This window comes from Parus major, chromosome 9 (genome assembly GCF_001522545.3).
Source record: "Parus major isolate Abel chromosome 9, Parus_major1.1, whole genome shotgun sequence".
NCBI classification, from domain to species: Eukaryota; Metazoa; Chordata; class Aves; order Passeriformes; family Paridae; genus Parus; species Parus major.
This window is the reverse complement of record NC_031778.1, coordinates 12982562-12999837: the sequence shown is the minus strand read 5'-3', so window position 1 is coordinate 12999837 and position 17276 is coordinate 12982562. Positions and strand designations below refer to the sequence as shown.

At 52.6% G+C, this 17276-nt stretch overlaps 1 protein-coding gene across 1 annotated transcript in view; it reads right to left on the bottom strand.

Annotated features, from left to right (window-relative positions):
• The window catches only part of XXYLT1 (xyloside xylosyltransferase 1), a gene marked incomplete at its 5' end in the record, with an annotated part of 33205 nt that extends 15934 nt beyond the window's left edge, over nucleotides 1-17271 (bottom strand). Inside the window, 2 exons of the mRNA XM_015637079.2 lie at nucleotides 11432-11579; nucleotides 17011-17271. Coding sequence (XP_015492565.1) covers nucleotides 11432-11579; nucleotides 17011-17271 — 409 coding nt within the window. The remainder of the gene's footprint in view (nucleotides 1-11431; nucleotides 11580-17010) is intronic.
• Between the last annotated feature and the right edge of the window lie 5 nt (nucleotides 17272-17276).

The window sequence follows — 17276 nt, the reverse complement described above, 5'->3', positions numbered from 1 at the left end:
AAAGGCTCTGGAGGGTCCCTGTGCAACCCAGAGCATGCTGCCCAGCCAGCTGTCCCCAGAAGCCTTGGCTGAGCAGGGAGCTGAGCACAGCTGCAGTGCCAGGCAGGGATGCCACTGCCACAAAAAGCCCAGCATAGAGACACACAGTTTACATACACAAACACCCTGGGTTCTCCATCCTGCTCTTCATTAGAGGCTTCCCATTTTGGCTCACCCCACCACACTGGTCCATGCTATGCCCTGTGTTTCCCCCAGGAAATACTCACTAAGAAATTTGACCCAGAAAGCACCAAGTACCTTTTTTGTTTTAATTTTTTGAAATTTTATTTTTTTTTTGTTAAAGCAAGCATGAATTGCAACAGTGAGACGTAAGTTAGCATGGGCAACATTAAGCATCACTTTGCCAGATGCAGCTTGCACGCACAGATTAATGGCTGGGATGATTTCTCTGCTTAGGACTGGCAAGGGGCCAGGCACTAATATTTATGATGTATCATGCTCTTTCGCCCTTCTACCAAGTGCTTTGTCCTGCCTGCCCATGTGGGGGTGGAGGAATCGTGTGCTCTCTTAGACACAAGATGCTCAGAGAGATCCAGCTGGAAACGTAGGAAAAGGCTGACTGTTCTGCTCAGTAGTGACTTTTTTAACTTTGCCATACTGTGTAATATGTATTCACTCTGTCTCCACTCTGTTCAGCTCCAGCTCTTCCAGCCATGGCATGGAAAGGGTTCCAGAGCCACTCAGAGCAGAGATGGTCTACAATAGCAGTGACAGCTTTATAGCACAGGTTGGCCCCATTTGAAGATTGTAATCTTTTACTGCAGCCTACAGCAGGGCTGTGCTCCAGGCTTGGCTCAAAACTTCCCCCTGGCCCTGTACAGAGGAGAATGGCCAGATGAGAGATGCCTCATCCCACAACCTCATCCACTGAGGGGGCAGAGGCAGGCAGAGGTCATATCCCCGTGTCCCACTGCTGCACATTCTCTGCCAGAACCCAGTGGGGCTATGACAGCACACAGACAGGAACCCCATTGGTGTTCTGACGGGCACAGCAGGTTGTCTGGATGCTCTGAAAGGCACCCAGGAGCCCCTGTGGCAGGGGGCAGCTTCTGCAGCAAGTCTAACAGCCCTTCCCAGGAAGCATGGACCCCAAAAACTGCCCCAGGGCAGAGCAGGGATAGAGGAGGTGTGCAGTGAGCCAGGCCAGCCCACCACTGGAGTGACACGTAGGAGCAAATTTGGTCTAAATGAGCAACCTGCTCTACCGGGTAACACAGCTGTCCCTGGCAGGGGGGCTGGACACAGATGAACTTTAGGGTCCCTTCCAACCTAAACCATTGTAAGATTCTATGAAATTCCTCTTCCCAGAAATGTCAGGCAGGATCATGAATGGCAGCAGGGGACATAGGGAGGAGATGAGCTGCTTTGATGGACCTAGCCAGGGTTCTGGGGATGTCATACAGTGAGCAATAAACAGAAGCTATTACCCCTCCAGCCCTTTAGGACCTGCTCCCATTGCTCAGAGCAGCCTAGAGATGGGCAGTCTTGAACCTGCCCAAGGAACAGGACCACTTTCCCCTAACCTGACATGAGAAGATGGACTCTAAAAAATGTAAACATTTGGTTTATAATTACAGGACTATGGAACAAGGGTCAGGTGGAGATGCAAAGGCAGGAACCTGCTGAGAGCAGCACAGACTGTTCTGCAGCCAAAGTACTTTATGCTCATCCCAACAACTTTTTCTGTATAAGGGTCACTCCCCTGGCAAAGCTGAGCCCAGACAGCAGGAGCAGGGCTGGGGTCTAAGTGCTGGCCTTGGCTCCAAACCTGGGGAAGCAGCATGCCAGCACTGGCAGTGGAGAGGGAAGAGTTGTGTCCAGGAACTTATTAGTGAAATGGAGAGCTGCAATCACAGCACAAAGGGCAGAAGCTGTCCAGCAAACATTGCAGTCTAAATCATTGATAATTGAGCAGTGGTTTAATAGATGTAGAGTAGAAGCAAGAATTGAAATCCTGCATGTGCTATAACTCTCCAGCCCACTGACAGGCTCATGTTAGCATAAGCTCAGCCCCCTCAGAAAAATCCTGCCTGCAGCTGGTCTGGCAAAGGAGATGCTGCAAGCAACAGTGGGATACCAGGAGGGGACAGGACACCACCCCACCTGGCTGCACTGTGCCCAAATCTCACACACACTCTGGAGGCAAACACCTGTCACCAAAGCTGGTGGTAATTTGGCTCTGCTCCCACCATCCTCTGCACTGGCACCTCCATGTGTTTCAACAAACCTGTCTTTAAGGACTTAAGCAATCTGATGCTTACATAGAATCATGGAATTATTTAGATTGGAAAAGACCTTTAAGATCATTGAGTCCAGCTGTTAAACTGGCACTCAGCACATATCAGGTGGGAGCACCTTGACCTCCCCACACCTCCTCTGCATCACAGCAGTGACTTTTGGAGCCATAGGTACTTTAAGAGGTGAGATCAACCAGGGCACTGCAGGGATTGCTGACGCAGGCAGACCACCTTGCCTTTTCCCATGGAGCCAGCATTTGCCAGTCCTGCAACACAGGGAGGCAAGACCCCGCTCCACCCTTCAGGAGGCAGCCCAGGGTGGTGGCTGGGTGATGGGACTGGGACTGGCAAGGGCTGGGACTGGGAGCAGCTGGAGGCAGAGCAGCTCAGAGAACCTTTTACAGGGTCAGCAGCAGCTGCACCCAGCATGGGTGACACAGTGCAGCCAAGTGACAGGAGTGTCCCCTGCTGGCTGCAGCTCTGGTGTTGTGGGGCTACAGTGGGGAAGGGCCAGGGGGTGGCTGTTCATTTTGCCACTTGACTTGGACCACCAGAAGGAAGAGAATCAAGCAACCAAAGCTCTCTGAGTTGGAGTCAGAAGGGCTGGGGATCTCAGGTCTGCTGGTCTGCAAATGCTGGGCACACCTGCACAGCTGCTCCTCTAACTCTCTAAATCGCTTTGAGCAATGTTTTTGTAAGTCAGGTTTTTTTTAGCTGTCCCCATCATGACAGGACAAGATCCCAAGGGAAGAAGGAGCTGTGAAGGACCAACAGTGACTTAGATGGCTGCGTTGGGCAATAAACCTCCTGGAGCATGGCAGCAGCCGCCAGCTCTAGCGGGCAGCGTGCCTGCAGGAGCAACGTGCGGATCCACAAAGCTGCCTGTGCTGGCTGTGAAACCAGGATCCTCCGCCCTCACTGGCTCAGAGAGATGTGTGGCCAAGAAAAACTCCACTCCCACAGCCAGCACCATGGCCAAGCATAGATACAGAGTGGGTGACAGGCTCCAGAGGTCCCTGTGCAACCCAGAGGGTACTGCCCAGCAGCAGCAGCCAGCTGTCCCCAAAAGCCTCAGCTGCAGCAGGGAGCAGAGCATGAGAACAGCTGCAGTGCCAAGCAGGGATGCCAGCACCTCAACAAGCCTAGTGTGGAGGCACACAGTTTATTTACACAAACATGCTGGGTTCTCCATCCTGCCCTTCATTAGAGGCTCCCTGGGTTTGGCTCACCCCCCGCACTGGCAGCTGCCCCTGGCTGCTCTCCCTGCTGCTGTCAGCAGGGTTGTGAGCAGCTTCCTCTCTGGCTGTGTGCTCCCCTGGCCAGGCCTTGTTTTCTCCACACACAGCCTCCCCTCTGCGCCCAGGATTAATCACTGCTGCCTGCCCAGCTGACCTCAGCACCACCGGAGAGCCTCGCCCAGAGGAAACAGCCAAGGCAGGGGCACACACGCACGTGTGCAAGCATGACATGCTCCTCAGAGCTTGCAGCCACTGTGCTGGCAACTGGGGGGGCTGCAGTCCCCTTTCCCAGGACATGGTGCTGCTCCAGAGCCTACCCTCCCAAGAGAAGATGATTCTACAAAGCCCTGCACCAGCAGAGCTCGCCAGGCTTACCTTCCAGGTGTGTGCTTTCAATACAGGTCCTCACATCTGCCATGCAGCCAAGGGTCCCCTCCGCTCTTTGGGACAGCCCAGCAGCCACCTCCCCACCAAACAGCCTCTCTCTCTGCACACAGAGTTCCAGGGAAGCGCAGGAGCTGATCTGCCCCAGTGGCCCGGCTGCTAACCAGGTTTCTGCAGCACTGATTAGGCACCCGGCAGAGCAGAGCTGTGGCTGCAGCACAGCAGCTAATCAGCCTATCAGCTAATTAAAAAATTAGGCTGTCTGCTAGAGATAAATGACAAATCATTGCTACCACCCACGCAGGGCAGGTACCTGGGTGAGCTCAGGGGTCTGGAGCAGCAACAGTGTTCCCAGGTATTGACAGTGGCATCACTTTGATCGCCTTGCTCCACACCCTGCAGCCATCTCCTGAGGGAAGGGGAAGACTCAGCAGGAGATGGATGTGTTTTGTTCCAGGAAATTAATTTTTCCTGAGCATCCAAGTGTCCTCTTATAATCTATGAAGGTCTGAGGAACTAATATTTAGCAGTACTCAACACCTTGGCTCTTAACTGGACTCCAAGGCAGCAACATCACTAAGCACGCAATAGGTTTCAGGATGGAAGTGCTGTTTACCTTGTATTTAATATCTGCTACTGCTGGGGGAGGAGTGTAAAAACACTTTCTGGAGCAGGAGGAAGAGCAGTAGGAAATCTTTTAATCAGACAAAATAAGGTTTGATTCCAGGCTGCTATAAATTACAAAACAGTGGATGGAAAGCTGTGAACTAATGAGCAGGTGAGATGGAAAGGGAAACCAAAAAGAGATACAGGAAAATAAATTTTCCAAGCTCACATTCCAGTTAACTCCACACACTGGGGGAAAGGGCTGCAGGCAGATTTTGTCCTTGTTTCTTCCTGCTAAGCTCTAATGAGCAGGGAGAGGCTGTGGAGGGGAGCAGCCTTGGCATCAACACTGGGTGACCTCCAGCAGCTTCCAACCCCTTAGGGATGGGGCAGTAGGTCTGGCTGGAGAGAGGAGAGCAGCACCCACCACAGCACCAGGTGATGAGATCCTGCTGCTCCATGGGAGCAGGGGGAGCAGCCAGCCCTGGCCTGACAGATCTAGGACATCCAAAAATAATCGATGGTGGCACTGCAGCAAGGGGCAGGCAGTGGAAATGATGAGAAGTGACACTACCCCCGGGGGCTGCAGGCCACGTTGGCCCCAGAGGCAGCAGTGCCACAGGGAAGGGGTCTGTGCTGTGATGCAGCATCCAGAAGGCTTCCAGGCACTTGCTGAGCAGCAGCCACATCCCCTTTGTCACAGCAGCCCTTCCTGGCACCTCCTCTACACCAGGGCTGGGGCCAAGGCACTCTCCTGCCAGGAGAACCATGTCCCACAGGCAGCCAGATGGGGTTAGCAGTTCATCTCAGCAGAAATGGACCCTTCTACAGGACCACAGCCTCCAGTGTTTACCTGGGGTGGGCTTATTCAGAGGTCTGCTGTTGTCTGCTCCTGAAAAGCATCATGAAAACAACTCTCTCAGCACAACAGGCTCACCCCAGTAAGGAACAATGGCTGGCACAGCTATCCCTATTGCTCACAAAATGAACACTCCAGCATCTTCCCTTCCCATCACAGGATCTGACATAAGTGCATGCAGCTCAGAAACAGGCTGGGAAGGGAATCTGGCTGTTTTTAACGTGCTTGTGGCATGAAGCAGGGAGGTAGGTTATGAAAGCACATCAGAAACTATTAACATTCCCTCCATCCCAGTAAAGATGGAAACATTTTTGCCAGAAAGTAAACCCTTCAGCTACTGCAGCACCCCTTGGGAACTGTGGTTTGGGAGCACATGGCTCTGGGGCCCAATTCACATGGCTCTGCCACAGACCCCAATATCCTGTGCGTTTTCCCAACATCTCCCTGTTGGTAGCACACAATCAAGCCTGAAGCATCTGGGACATGGGCACTTTCCTCCCAGCCCTCTCCCAACAGCTGCATCACTGCATTCCCTGATGTGGTGGAGCTCAGCAATGATGGCAGTGCTCAGCCAGCAGGAAAGGATCAGGAGTGACGCACTTTCAAAATGCTCACTTACTACAATTATTACAGTGATTTGCTGAGTTCTGTGGGCAGCTGCCCTGTGCACCAGGAGCTGCTCTGCAGCTGACAGGAGGAAGAAGGGGGAATGATGCCTCCCCATCTGCCTCTGCCAGGCTCCACCTCAGAGACCTCTGATGCCCCGTGTGACACAGGATGTATATGGTGCAAATGGGTGCTGTAGAGGGGACACATCACACATGGGCACCTGGCACCCCACAGGCAAACAGAGTCTGACCTGGGCAATCCTGTGCTGTGGATTCAAACAGTGCAGATGTAATGTTGAATCCTCATGCACCCATCTCTGCAAAAGCAATCAACAATGTCTTCAGGATGCTGCCTATGGGCTTTTCCAGAAGGATACTAGCAGAAGACAGTTACTAGTCAAGGCATTATTCCAGTACACAGACTGTTTTCCTGGTACATCTGTACTTTAACCCCTTCCCACAGCTTCCAGGCTCTCCACCTTCACAGCCAGGCAGGAGTGCTCCAGGTGCCCAGCCTTGGCACTGGCAAAGTGCCCTGAGAAAGCACAGGACAGCTCAGTGCCTGCTCCAACATGTTTCCTGTCTGGCCTTTGCCTTCCCCCCAGCTCTGCTCGGTGGGAAAGGCATAAGCTGATGTTCACAGAGGCCTCTGTCTCCGGGCTGGTACTCCCAGAGCAGACAAAGGCTGATACCAGTTTCGTGGGAGACCAAACCGGAGCCAGCATCTAGATCCTGCTGCAAGCAGCACCAAACCCCAAGCAACTGGGGCTGGGTCATTACCAAGCTGCTTGGACAAACATCATTATAATGTAGTCTATGCTTAACAATCAGTACAGCTGTTGATAATGAGCTGGAGAAATTGCCCCGTTCAGAGTCTGAAGCCAGGGAGACCACTGGACTTCCCACAGATCCTGATGTGTCACAGGCACTGTATGGATACCTGTTATGAAGCCAGAGGAACACCTCCCTGCTGGCAGTCACTCCCCAGACACAGAGCTGCTTATTCACCCACAGCAGCCACCCCTGCTTCCCCCACCACCCACAGCTGTGTCCTCCTGACATCTCCTGCACAGCTGGCAGCTCCAGGACACACCAGGGCATGCTGTCCATCACACAGCAGCTGGCTGTCATTCCATGAGGCAGCACAGCACCTACAACATCCTGCAGAAAGGAGCTCTACAGATCACCACACTCTGTTTTGAACACCCTTCTCACCAACTTTGATGTCCCCCAGTTCCTTTGTTCCCCAGTACAAACTTCTGTTTTGTATGGCTCATGGCTTCATGAACCACACCATGACCCCCTTCAGCCAGCCCCCTCCCACACTGGAGGGCCCCAGTCAGCCAAGCTTATCCCACACATAAGCCACTGCCCTCTCTAAACCTCTTTCATTTTTTACCAAGAGACCATGTTGATGTGCCATAAATTTTGGCAATATATAATGATCAATTCCACTGTTCTCCTTCCTCATAGCTCTGCATCTTTATTTAGTCACACAGAAACTTACCCCTTCTCCCACTGCCTCTTAATTCCCCTACAAGCCTCCTATGAACAGCCTTACCAAACGCACCAGCAGAACAAGCTCCTGAGTTTTCAGGCAGCAAGTACCCAGATGCATCTTCAACTCCTGGAAGATGCAGCATGGGGGCTAACCTCACACCCAGCAGAGCCCAGGGGTCTTCTGCAGCCAGTGTTCATCTTCCCAGCCTTCACCACAGTTTCTGCCTTCAGACTGGCCTGGACAGTGAGAGAGAAACCCTGAGAAATCCCCCACATGCTGCCAGGGGGGAGGAGATCACCAGGCCCAGAGATGCTGCTGCTCCCCATGACGACAGCCAGCTGTTTGTACCAGCCAGGAAGCTCTGCTACCTCAAATTTGTGAAATACCATCTTCAGCCAAGTTCTGCTAAATACCCTACTCCATGTGAAGCATGGTACCATCAGCCAGGTTTCAGAATCTCCCCTGAGCTAAGGGACACCAATCCTTTGTCTAAGTTGGCAGTGATAAGCCACAAAGCTGCTTCTGTGTCATGTCTCTTTTTCCCCTCTGCTCTTTATTCTCCCACAGGCCATCCTGCTGCAGCACTATCAGCAACACCAATGGAGTTGAACACCAAATTGCAGTTTTCAAAGCTCTACCCAATCTGCTGGATGCTGCTGGCTCTCCCTTGGCCCACTACCTCCTGAGGAAACAAAAAATTTGCTAAACAAATTTTTCCTGAAAACTACCTGACTTGGGCCAAGAATGGGTGCCAAGAATTCCCTGGGGAGCTCCCAGCTTTCCCAGGCTACCCTTCTGTCACCTCAGCTCCTCCTCCGCTCACTTGTGATACCAAGAGTCTGTCCCCAGATCTTGCCTGACCGACAGACCTGCCCAGGCATTGCTCTTTCATGTACCCATAGAAGGGTGATAAAAAGCTTGCTGGGTCCCCTGAAGTTACACACAACTAAAATTATAAGTGATAGAGGGATAAAAGCCAGTCAGGAAGGAAGAGGTCCCCTCTGGATGGGCATACTGAAAAGTAAAGTGAAAAGGTATGGGTCCTTGTTCTCCCTCCTCCTCTTTGTACTGCTCTGCAAGTCTTGACACCATTTCATGCTGGCATTGTCCTCATCCTGGCAGCTTCTTCTAAGCCTGAACCTGCTTGTCCTCTCTGCATAACTTTCCCATCACTTCTTCCTTGCAGAACCATTCTGATGGATCAAGTGCCGCTCCAGCTCCCCAGGCCTGGCCACACCACATTAAAACGGGATTTATGAGCCTCGAGCACAGACAAGAGTTATGCAGTCTGCACTTCTGCGTGCTGCATACCAACTCCCCAGCTGGTTTAAATCAGATTAACTCCACTGATGTAAGACATTTAAGGCAAGAGTGTTCCGTGATTTACACCAGCTAAGAAGCTGTTATATTATAACTTGGCAGCTGCAGGTTTTAGATCTGAAGTTTTTTGGGCAAAGGTCCCAAGCAACAGTAAATGACAGAGCAGCTGAGTAGCAAATCCCATTACCCTCAGTGCAATGTTCATGCAGCCAGCACATGTCCCACAGAAGTCCCTTAAAAAATATAAATAACCTGCTGTTCACTTTTCAGTGCCACCAGTTTGCAAAGTCAGTGCCCCATCACAATAGGTTCCAAACAAATCACGATACTGTGGAAATGCCTCTCTTCAAAAAATTATATATTTGGTAAACTCAAGCCAGCCAATTTTAGTACAAAGGTTGCTTGCTACTGGAAAAAAAAACCCTATAGACTGATTAATGTAAATGCAAATGAACACACCAGAGGGTTTAATATTATATCATATCATACATATCTATGGGCTTTCATTTCTGCTAGAGGATGCTCAAGCTTCCAGTCAAATCTAGATTCCACAAAAAAGTGGAGTGAATGATATGGAGTCAGATGTGCTTGGAGAGGTGCACAAAAAGACACAGCACTCAGGGCAGAATACAGCATTCAAGGCAGAAGAAATGGCACAGAAATGCACCAGGAAAAATGGTAGTGCTGCCTGAAAAAGAAGCTTGGTCCTTTCTCCTCCAGCTTAGCAAGGTGGCTTCTTCAGACCAGTAGATACCAGCTCATCAGAGTCAGTAGGGCAACAAGAGCCCAGTGCCATTCCCACATCACCTACAAGCCAGTGAGTGGGCAGCAGAGCTGCAGCCTTTCCTGATGCCTCTCCTTCAGTCTAGGCTGCACAGGGAGGGGGTGGTGAGCCCCGCCAGCCCCATAAATCACCAGGCACCCAACACAGTAAACCTGACCTCCCTTGCAAGGGAAATATAAATCAAATTTACTAGGAGCTTCTGAAACAAAAACTAAACTCATGAAACTGTAAAAATGCCTCTTTAAACATCCTGTGCCCCAACAGACCATGGAAAGCCCTGTCAGGTTGAGGGAGAGCAAACAAGCTTTCCAAGAGATGAGACGCCTCATGGGTTGATGAACTGAGAAAAGGCATTTCAGACCAAGCAGCTTCTTGCTGGCAGGCAGCACGACAGGGATATCTTTAGCACACAGTAAAGACAGAGCAGGGAATCAGAAGGAGTGAATTAGCCAGCATTAATACCATCATTTGTATGCAGTGTACTTCAAAGCATTCAGTGCAGACAGCACCAGACACACACAAAATTACCCAAGTCTGAGGGAGAGCCAAGTAGAACACATTTGCTGGAGCCCACAGAGTAATGATCAGTGAGCTTGGATGGGACCCTCAGGGCTACCATTGGCCCACTGTTTAATGAGCCAGTGTGGAAAGGCCATGCCAGGAGGACAGGGGGAAGTCCACAAAGGACACAGGAAGGCTCATGAAGCAGACCAGAGGTAGGAGTTCCTGAGTAGAGCCAAACTGGGACACAATTCCAGTCCCCAAGCAGGGGCACAGGGGAAGTATATCTGGTCACATCTCAGCAAGAGTACACCTGAGACCTGTGGTAGGAAGTCTGCAGGGAGTATTAGAGCTGGGCTGATGCTCCAGATGCCAAGGAAGCTGCTGTTGCCAGTGGTGCTAGCCCTGGGAAGATGCACACATGTGGGAACAGGCCACTACTGCATGACATCCACAGCTTTGAGAGGCTGGTCAGCACCTCCTGGGGCAGGTGTATGGCCAGATGGGGTGCCGGGTCTCCTTGCCACCACTGCCACCTGCAGCCTGCCATGCCCAGGGAGACATGTGACCAGCCCAGGAAGGGATAGTGCCATCACTGGTATGTCAGGCCAGTGAGGCACCTGACAGGGAGAGCCCAGGGACCAGCACAGGGAATAAACAAGTATGGCTACAGGAGCTCCAGTGAAGGGGTTTGGAGCCCAAGGACACAAAACCCTACTTGTGCAACCAAAGACTAGACAGCATGCTGGTACCATGAGCGGCAACTGCACACAGCCAGGGGAGGAAAACGGCACCAGCAGAGCCAAGCCCCTTCTGCCAGCTGCCTTGTTTTCCTGCAGAGTTCTTGCTGTTTCTGCTTGGTAACAGCAGAGTTACAATAAGGGAGCTTAAATGATCAGCAGTTGCTAATCAGTAAAGCTTTCCAAAAGCTCCCTAAAGCCAAGAGGAAAGACTCGACAACTACTCTGCTGATGCTCAAGAGTGCAGAGCTACACCACAGATACACAGCACCTCTTTCAGCTGGCACCCCAAGGAGAAGTGGGATGTAAACACAAACAGAACAGGCCTGCTTGCTCCTGTCTCACATCTCCTATCATCTCAGGCCATAAAGGCAGGGCCAGCTGCCATGTGACAAGGAGAACCTCCTGTCACTCATGCCAGCAGAGACCTGGATGTGGTCTTGGATTGATGAGTCCATCACTCTGCAGGAAGGAGCAGAATTCTAGGAGTCCATCCCTAAACATTAACTTTGTTTTTTAAATAGCACTGGATAACATCTCTGTGCAGAAGAAAGAGAGCCTGTGTTGCTGGAGGCAGAACAGCAGAGACCTACCTTTGGGCATGATGCGATGCATTGCAACTGACAGGAAGAAGATGGAGTCGCTGTAGTAGGTCCCCGATCCAGCGCTGAAGTGTTTCTGCATGGCCTCAACGATGGGAAACAGCTTTTCTGTCAGCTCGTTCACATCATGGACTATTACCTGGCAGAGACACCAGAAACACCACTCAGCTGCCGCTTCTGGGGACAGGCCCAGCTCCAGCAGCCTTTGCTCAGCCCCCACCAGTGCAGGGTGATGGGAGGAGGTGGATAAAGTACAAACAGTGCTGGTGGCACTGCAGCTGCACAACAGGGCCTGGCTGCCCTGGCCCCTGCACATCCTCCTGACACAAGAATTGGTCAAGTGCAGGGAAAGGAGGACTTTTACAGCCATTTTGTAACTGTAAGGTGGGTAGGGCCTTGAATCCACATCACATTACCAAGTGTGTTCCATGTTTTGGGCTATTTCTTTGGTCTGTTCCTACTGCCTGATGCAAGCAACATATCTGGTCTCCCATATGGAGTCCATCAGAAGAGGCAAGAGTTTGCTCCAGGCTCTGGTATCCTGCTTTAGACCCAAGCCAGACCACGTCACTTACCCTGAGGACCAAGGCTTGCTCCCTGCTACAGAGGCAGGCTGTGACAGGGCCAGGGATGCAGCCTGGATTTCCTGCTCCTCAGCCCAGCATGGAGGCAAGCTCTGCAGCACGTCCCAGCGGGGCTGCAGGGGGAAAGGGAGGACAGGCCACAGCATGCTGATGAAAATCTAAACATTAGGAGCTACGGCAGAGCTGAGCAACTTCTGTAGATGGATCTCAGCCTGCCTGTGCTGGTGCTTTGCTGGTGCTCAGCCAGCACTGCTCTGCATCCCTCAGCCCTGTGGGAGCCCATGCACCAGCACGAGCCCTGGCATGCCAGCTGTGGCTATGTCCCAGAAACAGGAGCAACCCCAAATGCACCTTGCCAGCTACTGAAATTTTACAAGCTTATAATTTATTTTGGTCAAAGTCCAATGAACAGGAACTTTCATGCAGCTCATTGTACCCACAGAAGGATACAGGTCATTGAATCACACAAGATAATGAGAGGGATTTTCAGGATAATTAAGAGAGATGAGGGACATGACCCTGGTGCAGATAAGGGGGAGCGCAGGAACTTGAGTGTGGAGACTCGAGGTTGTGCTGCCTTCTTCAGGTCAGGGAAAGCAGGAAAAGCCCTGCTGGAACTAAAGTCCAGCAAGGACATGACATTGCAGCAGTATTGGAATTTTGGTTAGGGGAACCTATTGCCCTTGTTTGAGGGGTACCAAGACACTTCCAGAAGCTGGCCTCGCCTTCACCAGGGAACACAAGCCACAATCTTTGTAAGCTGCTTTCAAACAAAACTATTTCAACAGTTCTACAGTTTCACTTCTTTTCCCTACTAAAACTTCATCTGCTTAAGAACAAGGGGCCGTGCACTATATACTTAAAACATGTAGGGTCAAGTACTTCTTTTTTTAATTATTTTTTTTTAATTAAAAGAAAACCTAAACCAAGCCAAATGTTTCAGAGGAGAAGGTGGCTCTAGAGCCTGTGCTGGTACAATGACCACCCTCTCTGTGAGGCACACAAGGGGCTGCACTGATGCTCAGCAAGGCTGGCGTAGAGATCAAGGCAGTGAGCAGTCTGGAACTTCTTCCTTCCACAGCTTTTTGCAGAACACATTGCTCAGACCAACACGGTCTCACAGCAGAGTGGAGCTCACTGGATACTGGGTTGTGCTCGTGGCACCCAAATGAGGTGAGGTGGCGAGGTGATGGGTCTGTCCTGGTGCTGGCCAGGATAGCTGAGCCCACAGCACAGCACAGCTAGAGGACAGGCACAGCCTCGACCCTATGGCCCTGTCCTGGAGAGGGCAGCCTAAATGCTCACGCTTGGCCCCTGCTCCTTGCCATCAGCCAGGTGCTGTAGGAGCCCTTGAGCAGGCTCTGTGGCCAGCACGTCCCTTGGCGAGGCAGCCCTGCTGCTGCTGTCCTGGCTGCTGGGCTTGGAGCCAAGGCCTGCAGCAGAACAGCAGGAAAAACACAGAACAACGTGTACCAGGAAAGTGCATTAGCAGAGCTCATCAGCAGCCACACCTGGCTTTGGATAGCACAGCATGGTCCCCAGGACACTGCAGGCAGGGAAACTGTTACCATTAGGCAGCACCTCACCCCAGCCCTGCTGAGCTGCATGAATGCCCAGGATGGCAGGAGCAGCTTTGGCATCTGGCTGGACTGGAGAAGCATGGAAAAGAAGTATAGCACCTGTAACCATCCTTCTGCATCCGGCAAAGATAGCCTGAGGTGTGTAGGAAAGGGTGAAAAATGTCAAACCGATTCCAGTCACCTCTGAAGTGAGCACACTGCCAAGCACCAGTGGACAAAAGTTATAGAAGTACTCCTGGAACTCCAGACACAGTATCATCTGCCTTTCCACTCCTGCCAAAGAAAACATGATGACATGTCTTTTGCCCATCCTTTTGTACTTCTGCAAAGCAAACTCCTGAGCAGCTGAATTTTGTTCCTGCAGCCACAGGCCAGGCAGCCTCTCTGGGACTGTGAAGCCTTTTTCCCTTCTCATTGCTGACTTTAGCACAGCTTGTTGATCTGCTGCTAATTTTGTACTTCGTTATTTATTTGTGTAACAGCTCTTAGTAAATCCCTGTAGCTAAATCCGACCACGTTTGCTGAGGACATTAAGAAAAGTCCTAGGGGTTTCCTGTGCAAGCAGAGTTTTATAAATACACGTCCCACACTGAATAAAGATAATTTCTACTGATTCACTAGGAAAAAAGAACCTGCATTTCTCTTCCCTTTAACTTTCCCTCCTTCCCACGTCGGTCATCCTCAAAGGTCTCCGTAAGCATGGTGTGATGGCAGCACAGTTACATGCAGCCCAGCAGCTGGGGGGGGCTCATCTGAACAGGAAACCAGGATGAGCAGAGAGCCAAACGCGTAGTTCGTGTAATTATGTCAGGGAAATGGAATCAGTAAGAGAGAGGAATCGCACAAGGAGTCGCAGCACACAGCCTGGAGCGGCAGGAGATGGGGTGCTCTGTGTAAGCACAGTGTCGGCCGAAGCTGGCCCAGGCTCGCTGCCGGGCACCTCCCGCTGGCCGGGGGTCGGGAGAGGTCACAAAGCCCCGGAAGGAGCGCACCGAGGCCCCGCTCGGGCAGGACGGCGGCGGGCTGGCTCCTCCCCGCGCCTCCGGGCCGCACACGCGGAGCACGGGCTCCCTCTGCCGCCGCCGCCCGCTGCGCGCCCGGCTGCACATCTGGGACACATCTGCACCGCCAGCGGCAGCGGTGACGCCACGCAGCGACTGCCCACGGCCGGACAGCCCTGCCCTGTCCTGCCGGGAGGGTCCAGTGCCTAAGCTGCTCCCAAACACACATCGCCTGCTCCCCACAGCCCCTCTGCCCTCACCCTGTACACTGCTCCCGAGCTGCAGGCGGCTGCTTCAGGCTCCAGGAGACCTTCAAAGTTACTGGATCCGCCTGGGGAAGAGAGAAAAGCTGCCCACAACTCGCCCCCCAAAGGTTATGAACCATGTCTGACTCTGGGCTTCACTGTAACAGAGGAGCCGACTGATCCCAGCTTTGCTAGGATGGGAGGGCAAGGGCAGCTCCAAAAGCAAAGCCTGAATCACTTCCTCGTGAAGAAAAGGCAAAAGTTCAGAGGGTTTTATTAGTCCTGCCTCAGCAGCTCCAGCTTCACCCTGAGCACTTTATCAAGCCTTATATCTGGGCCTGTGCTAGGAAAACAGCATTAGAACCAGGAGAATGTTCTGCACACACCAAGAGGAACAGAAAACAAGACACCTCAGGATAGAGATGGGTTACTGCTGGAGCTACCTGAACATCAGGATCAACCATCAACATTTTAGCAGGAGCACCAGAAATCCAAGCTAGGCATAAGTCTCCCACTAGTAAAGAAGAGGAATGGGGTAGGCTACAAGAATAGAAGGTGCTGTCACCTGCTAGCATTCCAGAAACTGGCACAGGATTAAGACAAAGCTGCATGCTTGAGAAGTAGAACAGCCTCTACTCCATACCTAAAAGCAGAGAAATGGACTGGTCCAAAACATACTGGCAACCATAGGCTAGCCAGTGAAACCAAGGTACATCAGGCTCTGCCAGGAAATAGATAAGCAGCTGTCCCACTGAGCAGATCTCAGTGAGATCTCACCTGAGGCCTAAAGATCATGCTGCCTGCTTACACCCATGAGACCAGTTCTGGTGCCAGACATACTCACCATGAGCCTGGTTTTGCTGTGACTCCACAAGCACCTACAGACAGGAGCCCATCCACAGCAGAAAAATCACCTCATGCTTCCAACTCCCAGCCCAAGTTGCTCTGGAGAAATGAGGTTGGCAAGGCTGCCTGCAGAATTTGTTTCCCACAGGGGCAGATGGCAGTAAGCAGTCACCCACACAAAGGGGATGTGGTGCAAGGGATGTGCGCACCATGGTGGCCTGGGGTCCTCCCTCTCCAGGGGACATAATACCACAAACGTGGGTTGGGCTGTTGCACGACATCACCAGTGCACCATCATGGGGCAGTCAGTCCATCTTGCTGTGAAGTGCAGGAATGCTCCTGAGGGAGCTGTGCACACCCTCCAAACAGCCAAGCACTGCTCTGTGCTGTGGGTCTCCCAGCACGGGTACACGACCTGACTGAGGGCCAGCACTAGGAAAGGACTTCTTTAAGGAAAACGAGCAGTAGAATTATTTACCAGAAAGTGTCTGTATGAAAAATGTTAAGGTTACACTTCTAGTTACATCTTGGCAGAGTTCAGCTAATATGAAAAACAGGACTTAGGAGAAATAAAAGAAATAACAGAAGGACTAGAGGACACTTCCAAGTAATGCTCTGCAGCAGCACTTCAGGACAGGAGAGTCAGGTTACCTGGAATCTCTGAACTTAACGCCTCTCCAGTTTTCAGATACCTGTTTAATGTGAAGGAAAGCCCGACTTTGTATAAACTACACTGGCTGTGGATTTGGGAGGCAGAACTACTTCCCTGGCAGTAGGAACAATCCCATGTGGATGCACTCCAGCCCCTGCAGGCTCTCCATTCCCACTCTCAAGAGCCACTAGCAGGAGGCCAACCTCGTCTCCTGATCGGGAAACCATCGAGATACAAGCACACGTGGTCCTCGTGTCGAGATGTTGAAGCAGGACTAACAGGGGCTGCAGAAGAGCAGCACTGCTTACAGCAACTGCTCCTCTCCAGCACAGGTGGCGTGCCGGAGGTGTTCCCAGGCCACGCTGCTGCCCACTCCCAGCTGAGAATCTCCGGGCTGCACCAGGACACCTCCCCGCAAGCAGCAAACAGCGGGGACACAGAACAAGCCCATAAAGACACCCGAGCCTGGGGAGCGGTGGGAGCTTCTCCAGCAGAGAGCGGGAGCGAAGCGCTCTGCTGGGAGCCGGCACACGGGCCCGTTCGGTGGCTGAAGGAGTTCCTTCCCGCTGGACTGCTGTTCCCAGAGTCCCGCGGGCAGAGCGCACAGGCCATCCCGGCAGAGCCCCCGCTCGCTCCCGGCCCGCCCCTCGGCCCCCGCGCACCTGGTGGCGGAAGGCGGCGCCGCGCAGCAGGTCCCTCAGCAGCCCGAGGCCGATGTCGCGGCTGGCGCCCTCGGTGACGAGGTGGAGGTGCAGCACATCGGCGGCGCCCAGGCGGCCGTGCCGCAGCAGCGAGCGCAGCGCCGCCTGCGCCTTGTCGCGGAGCGCGGGGTTGCGCTCCGCCTTGGTGAACATGAACAGGAGGTGCAGCCCGCGGGGCCCCGGGGCGGGCGGCGTGGCGCGCAGGCGGCGGGTGGCGCTGGAGAAGG